At 36.6% G+C, this 8854-nt stretch overlaps 1 protein-coding gene across 2 annotated transcripts in view; it reads right to left on the bottom strand.

The window, feature by feature from the left end:
* myh14 (myosin, heavy chain 14, non-muscle) overlaps positions 1 to 8854 on the bottom strand; it is a 94099-nt gene that overhangs the window by 67914 nt on the left and 17331 nt on the right. For both annotated transcript variants that reach the window (XM_056474837.1, XM_056474838.1), the window contains exons 2-3: positions 7961 to 8129; positions 182 to 388 (exon numbers count right to left, since the gene is read on the bottom strand). In XM_056474837.1, coding sequence (XP_056330812.1) covers positions 182 to 388; positions 7961 to 8119 — 366 coding nt within the window. In that variant the 5' untranslated portion in view covers positions 8120 to 8129. The remainder of the gene's footprint in view (positions 1 to 181; positions 389 to 7960; positions 8130 to 8854) is intronic.

Genomic DNA, 8854 nt, shown 5'->3' with positions numbered 1-8854 from the left:
GATGAACAAACACACGTGTGTGCATCTGTGTGTGTGTGTAACACTATCCTTCTCACTTACTCAGAGAAAACCCACACACACATGCTCACTCACACTCAAGTGATGGCAGTGCATATTCTCAGGCACGTGTCAGGACTCAATGATCACTGAAAACACAATTTGACTTGAGGGAAACACTCACATATATGAGTCCTGAATAGTATCTCTCTCGTAGGTTATGTAAGACAGAGGCTTCATTGAGGCATGTGAGATCGGCCATGTCTTCAACTTTACTGAATCGGGGAGGGTTCATCCGCTGAAGCTCCTCCCTCAGAAGTGTTAGTTTCCGCCCACTGTCTGTAAGCTCCACCTCCACCTCATCGCCTCGCTCCTCGCGCATGCTGGCAGACTGACCAAAGGAAACACAGGCAGAAGAATAAAGCATCATGACAGGACCAATGAATGTGCTCTTTGTAAAATGTTATTTGAACATGACGTCAACCCCACATTTGCAGTCGATGTGTCACTGTCTTTGATTAAATTAACAATCATTGTAAAGAGAAAAGTTCAGTGTTGGCTGTAAATGAATTACTCATTTAAATAAGAATAAACTAAAGTACAAAAAATACATGCATTTATTTGCATATATATATATATATATATATATATATATATATATATATATATATATATATATATATATATATATATGTGTGTGTGTGTGTGTGTGTGTGTGTGTGTGTGTGTGTGTGTGTGTGTGTGTGTGTGCATGTGTGTGTGTTTATATATATATATATATATATATATATATATATATATATATATATATATATATATATATATATATATATATATATATATATATATATATATATATATATATATATATATATATATATAAAACAGTTCTGATAACCATGCGATATTCTGCTTGACAAATATTGCTGCTGATGAGCAACCTAATGCACTTTTGAGTCTTTTTAGGTGAGAATGTAGTTGTTTAGATTGCAACAATGCAGTTTATTTATAAGGATAGTGCCTATTTTAAATATATATAATTTCAGAGAGACAGTGCGACAGCGGCCATTAGCCTGTCACTGAGCAAAGACGTTTGATGTTGTCCATCCAAAAGATGGTGACAGAGACCACATAATCAGCCTTTAGAGGAGAAAAACAGCGAAATTTCTAACTACAACTGATCAAATTATTATTAAACTGGAAAGGGACTTTCTGAGTCAATCTCTCTCTTCTGTATGTTGTAGTGCTGTATTTATACCATATAATTGTAGTGTATTGGGTGTGAGATTTTGGAACAACCCTGAGTTACTTTTTGGTTGGCCATCTGTTTGTTTCAAATGCGTCTTCTGTTTTCGTTACAGAAGACTAGTTTAGTAAACAGAAAGAAAGAAGAAATGTCCGCATGTGTTTAGAGTTTTTCCTCCTTGCTTTGGCTTTTTGGGGTTTAATTATTGTGATCTCCCGATTGCAACAGAGAAATACTGGGAAATGTCTCTAGACTGATGGGATTTAATGCCGTTCAGCCTTATAATCTTAAAATGTCAGCAAATCACCATTGTCACCATTTTGTCATCATTGTAGACATTATGCTAGAGAATCATTCAAATACGAGCTCTGAAGTTAGGCAGCAACGGTTTCTGCTGGTTTCTGCGGTTTCAGCTGCAGATGTGAATGCATGGCAGAAGAAAGTAGTTCTTCATACAAAAGGATTTTTAGACTCTCCGGCAAATAAATCGCATTTTGCACAATTGATGCGCTTAATGCACATTTTGCACGAATCGCTCAAGCTGGAAAATCTGAACTTCAGCGGACATTCACGCCGTGTTAACCAATCATGAGCTTGCTCTTGTAGGGGCGTGATTATGACATAGCACCTGTTGTTGGTGTCCCGGGGGAAATTCTCCTGCTGACACCGGACAACAGTTCATCAAACTGAGCTCGGCTCAGTCGGAAGCACCATTGAAAGCTTCCATCATCCAGGTACAGTTTCTGGAGGAGTTGATGAACTCAAAGAGCTGGGTGCACCTCTGAAAGGATCTAGTGAACTCTGCGAATCCGTGTCTATTATGAACTGAATTTGACGAACAAATGAAGTGGATTTGACGAGTGAATAAAGTGAGTAAGCTCAAATTGTTCACGCATCTATTTACGCGTGAATAGCGTGATTTATTCGCGCATGCCGCGTCTGGTGTGAACACAGCATAAGGCATATGCCTCCCACCAGTGCCAAATACAGCCATATGTGTGTGTGTGTGTGTGTGTGTGTGTGTGTGTGTGTGTGTGTGTGTGTGTGTGTATGTAATGTCCGTGCATGTGTATTTGTGCATGTATGGTGTACAGTAAAGATCAATAAAGGAATCTTCATCATTCAAAATTGGAGGAAATTTTACTTAAGACCAAACAATGACAATATAATAGGATTTTGCTAAATAACCAAGGCACTTAAACAAAAACCCTTTTGTAAAAAGCTTACAAATACATTTTTAGAAGGTCCCCGAAGTCAAATATTAGTAGGAAGTGTAGAGCCCTTGCTTTGAACAACACATTTACAGTGTATCACCATATTTATCGTATTTTTGTCTGTTACAGACATCCTTAGTTTGTCACAGACATCACATGCCTCTCACAGGACACCACTACTCTCTCCCACTGCTCTGCTGGGATCTTGGATCCACTCCAGATCTTCTTCCAGTCTCTTCCACAGTTCTCTGACTCTTATGGGTTTCTTAACTACAGTATAACTTTGTCAGCATGAATTTCAAATAGGTTTAGATCAGAACTCAGGGTTGCCATTTCATTATTTTACTGTTTTCAGCTTAAATGGATGGTGGAGGTTTAGCGATACATCATCATAATAAGAATTGCAAATAAATTTTGCACATCATTTAAATGACCATAGTGCATTTACAAGTATGATTACAACAAGCATTTTAGATATGTATTCTTTCATAGCAAACACAGAGAGTTGTGCTTGCTGCTATTCTGTAAATTCAATGAATGCCTGTATTCATAGTGTGAGTGTACATATTTACAGTGTCAGCAGCAGTATAACTTTATTTTTGGGGTATATCTAGCATAATTAATTTATCTTCAGAATTTTGTTATCACTGTCCTGTGCATTGAGGACCAATTTAAAGTCTATTCAGGTCCAACACTCCTCAAGTCCACACAAAATGTTGCATTTTAACCAATAGTAGGTCTACATATTATAATATTAGAATTGTTTTTAACCATATATTTGAGAAATAATAATAATACTATTAAACTCTAGTTTTATAGCATATACAGGACTATCATATGAGATAATATTGTATCGTGAGTGCATTATCAGGATAAGTATCGAATAATGACTTGAGTATACAATATCATTACACCACTAAGCAACAGCTTAGCCCATTTTGCTGTGTGTGGTTCATTTCCCTGCACGAAAATTGCTGGCTGATTTTGTGATGAATACAGGAAAGGAACCACGTGTCTGTTGTCAAAGGAGCTTCTGACTAACATTTTCATTCACTCCGCCATGTCGCTTTATTAAGGGCTCAAATCCTGCTGCAGAAAACACCACCAAACCATGACACTTTCCCTACCTTTCACTAATGCCTTTACACACTTTGGGTTCAGTCTTTTACCAGTTTGAAGATGACAACACAGGCTTATTCTGCAAACATACCACTATATACATTTCTGGAGACTGCCGAATACGTCCCAGGAGGTGTGTTTTTGCAGTTTTTGTTTTCAAGAATCCACAAGAGGGCGCTGTGTAAGCTTTTTGAGATCTCAAAATTCTCTCACGAGTGCCATTCGTGCTATTCTCACGTAAATCCACCAGAGGCTGCTGACGACTGACTGAATGACTGACTGACTGATCGACTGACCAACCCTCCTCCTTTCCTAAAACCAACAGACAGTTTTAATAAGCAATCCAGAACAAGAAAAGCCCTCGCCTGATTTTTACCACGTTTTCAGATTTTACCACATTCTCACCCTGTTATTTACTTGTTTATTTAATTACATTTTTCGGCTTCTGTTTTTGTTTCACCTACTTTCTGGAACCGTTCTTTACCAGACTCAAACTCCGTCGACGGTTGTCAACTCCTCTGCATCTTAAGTCCACAGAGATACATGGCGAGCTAATTGGAGAAACTGGTAACAGTGGGAAAGCCGTCCATACGAAGGTAAGTGGCAAGCTGGTAAGCACGAAAAGGAATGGCATCATACAGTCCTGTAGCGTTGGTTTTAAAGACGAAATGCAGCCATACGTACTTCTGGCTACATAATTCACAATCTCCAGAAATGTATATAGGGCTACGTTTTCAGAATGAGCCTATGCTGAAAAGTGGAAAGTTATTGCAAAGTGGGATTTCAGTCCAAATACGTCTAAACATAGATTGTTTATGCTAAGACACATCCTTACATTGTTGAGTCGTGATCAATTACAGATACAATGTTGAACCAATTGCCCAATGGATCATTCTAAACATGATCCTGTCCTCTCCTGTACTCCTGTGTCTTCTGGTGGGACTTGAATGAGTTAGTGACATAGTAAAGATTCTCTTGCTATGGCTAAATCCCAGCATAAATTTTTGGTGTTTAAAAACTTTGGTTTCAAACAACACTGTGAGATAAACACAGTTTCTGCATTTCAGAGATTGAAAATGCTTAATGTTCTTCTACAGAGCACTGACTCTCACACACACGCATACTCATTTTGTAGGAAACAGAGAATACATTCATGTTTGATGGAGACGGACAGTCTGAGGGGGAGTGTGTCAGTGGTTGAGAAACAGAAATAGATATACTGAGACACAGAGAGACAGAGAGAGAGAGAGAGAGAGAGAGAGAGAGAGAGAGAATATAGAGTGCTGCCTTCATGACCTCCAACAGGAAGTGCTGAGATCTTCGTCTCTGTTCTCTCTGGCAGTCAGTCACATTCTCTACATGGGACACTATGACGAGGCCTCATTTTGCAGGGCAGTGATGTCTAGCATTGAGCAACCACTGGTTCAACAAGTGTATTGCGCTATTCATAGAGCGTCATATCAAAGCACTAAAGCCCTCAAACACGTGCTTGTTTGAGGGCCGGGCTGCACAGAAGTTTCTGAAGTAGCTGTTTAGATCTAACACTAACTAGAAGAAGACCAGCATAAACAAGGTCAAAAGTTGAGAAGCAGATTACAGTCTGAAGTCAAGGGTTTTATATAGCAGCTTTTAAGAACCTTAGCTAACAACTAATGTCTCTGTTTTTTATTGTGCTATTTACTCACCAGCAGTGTTGGCGAAATTTACTTTTGAAGTATTGCATCAGAATATTTATTCCCAAAAAAGTAACTAGTAGTGTACTTTTTATGGTAAGTAATGTGTTACGTTACTTTTGTGTTACATTTGCATTGCTTTTCTTACCTGACTAAGTTTTGATCTCTTTCAATATTTGCTAGGGTTTTTTTTTCTTCTTTTTTTTTTTAAACAGAGGAGCTCTGCAATTAACAACACACTGTAAAACCTTAGCCTTACTTTATTTGTAAAAGTTATGCATTAATTTACTCATTAGAGAAGTAATATAATTATGGAACTCGAGTTACTTGTAATGTGAGCCCCAACACTGCTTACCAGTTGAATGTTTTAAATCAGCCTTTACAGTATTTCACATAGCTGAAAGAATAAAGTCTGGTTTATACTCGACATGTCCGCTAGTTTGCTTGAGTGTGTGTGGCAAATGTGACGTCATCGCTGTATTTGCGGAGGTTCGCTTTGGGACATGATTTTGGTTGGCGGAGCCCATGATTTTTTTTCAGACTCGAGCGAATAGTTCGTGTGGCGCCGTGTTTGATTTGAGTTGAATATAAAACACTTTGAAGAAATGTTGTCTGAAACAGGTATGACTGTACAGACATCTTTATGATCCGTGATCATAGGGATAACCAGATGTCCAATAATTCTTGGCTAGAAATTGCAACAGCTGTGGGAAAAGAGGAACATTTTTGTTAAAATGTTTGGAAAAACCAGAGGGATAAGTTTGTTAAAACCAAAAGAGCACATGGCAAAAGTGGAGACCCAGCTACACAATTACAGAAATATGCTTTTGCACCATTCATAGGTTTTACACTGATGTTACAATTTTGAATTTAAAATAATTTAATAGTTACAAAACTGTAATTAAGGAACAAATTATTTCTTTGATAACTGAAAAAGAATATTTGGACCTATCGGTTTACAACAAACTGATGCCCTGTTTTTCTAGGCTTCATTTGTGATAATGATCAGGTACGTTGGACCATTATTGCTTTTTTAGTGTAAGTAAAGGACAGAAACTTGCCAGACAGTAATGTGTGAATTGTGGAGTGGGCTAAATAAAAAAAAATGTCTGTATTTTTTAGTAAGTGTACTTTTTTTGCTTTTATTTTTGCCATAATTAAAATAAATATTTGTAGAGCAACCCATGTTCTGCTGTTAATAATATTTTAATAAACTTTAACAGGTAAAACTGTCCGGGATATGAACAAAAGCAAGTGATGCATCAAAGTTTGATAAAAAAAAAATCTTGAATGGTTATAAAAATCTTTAAAATCATTAAAATATTTCATAAAAATAATAAAAATAATTAGTTTTAAAATATTGAATGATATTAACGATATGATGTAGTTCCGAAAACTTTCTACTTCTCTGTTTATCCGTCTGACTTTAAGATCAATTTCTTTTGACCGCCCCTTGTCGCTTTAAAGAACATCACAATGGCGAACACAGAAAGTATAAAAGCCTCGTCCATTTCATGAGGTGCGCGTGCAGTCAGCGGAGGTGTGCAATGCGGTGCCAGGCGAAAGTATAAATCCAGCTTAATTAATTCCATGCTCACAAAAGAAGCAAGCAAACTTCACATAACATTTTGTGGAAATTTGATTTGAAATGACTTTTCGCTTAATAATTATATTACTTTGGGTCTGCATCTCATTAAAAAAATGGATAGTTTTACTTATTGTACAATAATCACAAAAGTATTGAATGTAGCTCATGAGTCATATGGACAGTATTTATGGAACTTTCATAACAAGTATTTGTCCTCTTTGATTTCTCTTTGTTATCCTTTGAAAAACAATTAAAATATTGTAAAATATTTTCTTTACAATAGAAAAAACAAAATTGCTTTGCACAGGGATTAAAAGGCATACAGGTTTGAATGGAAACAGAATTGTTTTCTTACATTTGATTTTAAAGACCGTTGGTTGTCATTTAAATGTCATTTAGGTCTTTGTGGCCAACTAATAAACTGTCAAGGCTGACATACTGGCTGATGTTTAGCCGTTATCAATAATTATAATAAATTCCATTTCAGTCAATTTTAAAATAGTTCAACTTTAGCCACTGTGTCTGTTAATACTGAATGTATGCTATTGTTGCTACTTGGGGTTATGGTTAAGAATAGAGCAATATGCTGGTGTTTAACTACATTGCTTTAATGATTCCTTCATTGCTCACACATATACTCTGCACCATGGTCGGGTGCTTGTTGGGTGTTTCTTTCTGTTTTGCACTGAATGCAATCGACCAATCACAACAGACTGGGTCATCGGACCAATCATAACAGATGAGCATCATGCAAAGGAGGGGTTTGGAAAAATGATTCTCTGAACAAATCCTATGAGAGTCATTGGGATAATTAGGTAAAAATAAATATATATTTTAAGACAATGAATGTGTTCACCTTGCATGCATATCAGCCTGTTCTTGAAGACCCCGAAACCAAAATATGACTTTGATAATGTAATAGGGGCTCTTCAAATGAGAATTATGCCAAATAATCATTGGATACTTATTGGAGAATTTCTGACACATTACATTTAATTAAATAGCATTATATCATATGCATTTATAAACATGTCTAAAAGCGATATATTAGCCATTCATTAGCCACCTTCCTCTTTAAAATATCAGCAACGACTAAAAGAATCTTGATCAGCTGCTATCTTACCTCAAAGCCATGTTTCTCTGAAGGCACCCATACGAGTCTCTTAGCCGCCCAATCAGCTTGGCTAGAGGCGGAAAACATTGAGGTTGGTGACCCAGGCCCTGCCCCCGTGGACAGGAACGAGGCGACATCATTAATACTGCCCCCCGCTGGCCTGGACATGGTTGTAGCGCTGTGTAGGAGAAAGAGAGGAAGATTTTTCCATCGTTACAAACACAGTTCCTTGAATTGTCATTTTCCAAATCCGTCATTCCAACGAACATTCGCAAACTGCATCGCAAACTTGTATGCTTACAACTACACCTCTGGAGCTGTACTTAGAAACATAGTTCCCGGTTGTATTTTTTTCCCCATTATCCCCCCTCTGCCCTATTTATTTAGAACATTATAACATTTAAACTTGGAATGATTGAAAAAAACATGAAAGTCATCACTCTTAGGTATAATTTGCTTACAACGTATTTTTACAGTTCAGTTTTAGCGATCTTCATATTGACAATTGCATTCCCTACAGCCATTAGCGATTTTTATGATTTATATAGTCTATGAGTTTAGAATACATGTTAGCTCAGTGATTTTGTGACGGTCTTCATTTCGATTTTTCTATATAGAATTTTTTTTTCATATAGATTATTGTCAATAATATTTGTAAAAGAAGCATACAGTTGAAGTCAGAATTATTAGCCTCCCTTTGATTTATTTTTATTTTTTTATATTTCCCAAATGATGTTTAACAGAGCAAGGAAATTTTCACAGTATGTCTGATAATATGTTTTCTTCTGGAGAAAGTCTTATTTGTTTTATTTCGGCTAGAATACAAGCAGTTTTTTATTTTTTAAAAGCCATTTTAAGGACAAAATTATTAGCCCCTTTAAGCTATAATTTATTCAATAGTCC

Source organism: Danio aesculapii, chromosome 16 (genome assembly GCF_903798145.1).
Source record: "Danio aesculapii chromosome 16, fDanAes4.1, whole genome shotgun sequence".
Classification (NCBI taxonomy): domain Eukaryota; kingdom Metazoa; phylum Chordata; class Actinopteri; order Cypriniformes; family Danionidae; genus Danio; species Danio aesculapii.
The sequence above is the reverse complement of the archived record's forward strand: the minus strand, read 5'-3'. Positions and strand labels throughout refer to the sequence as shown.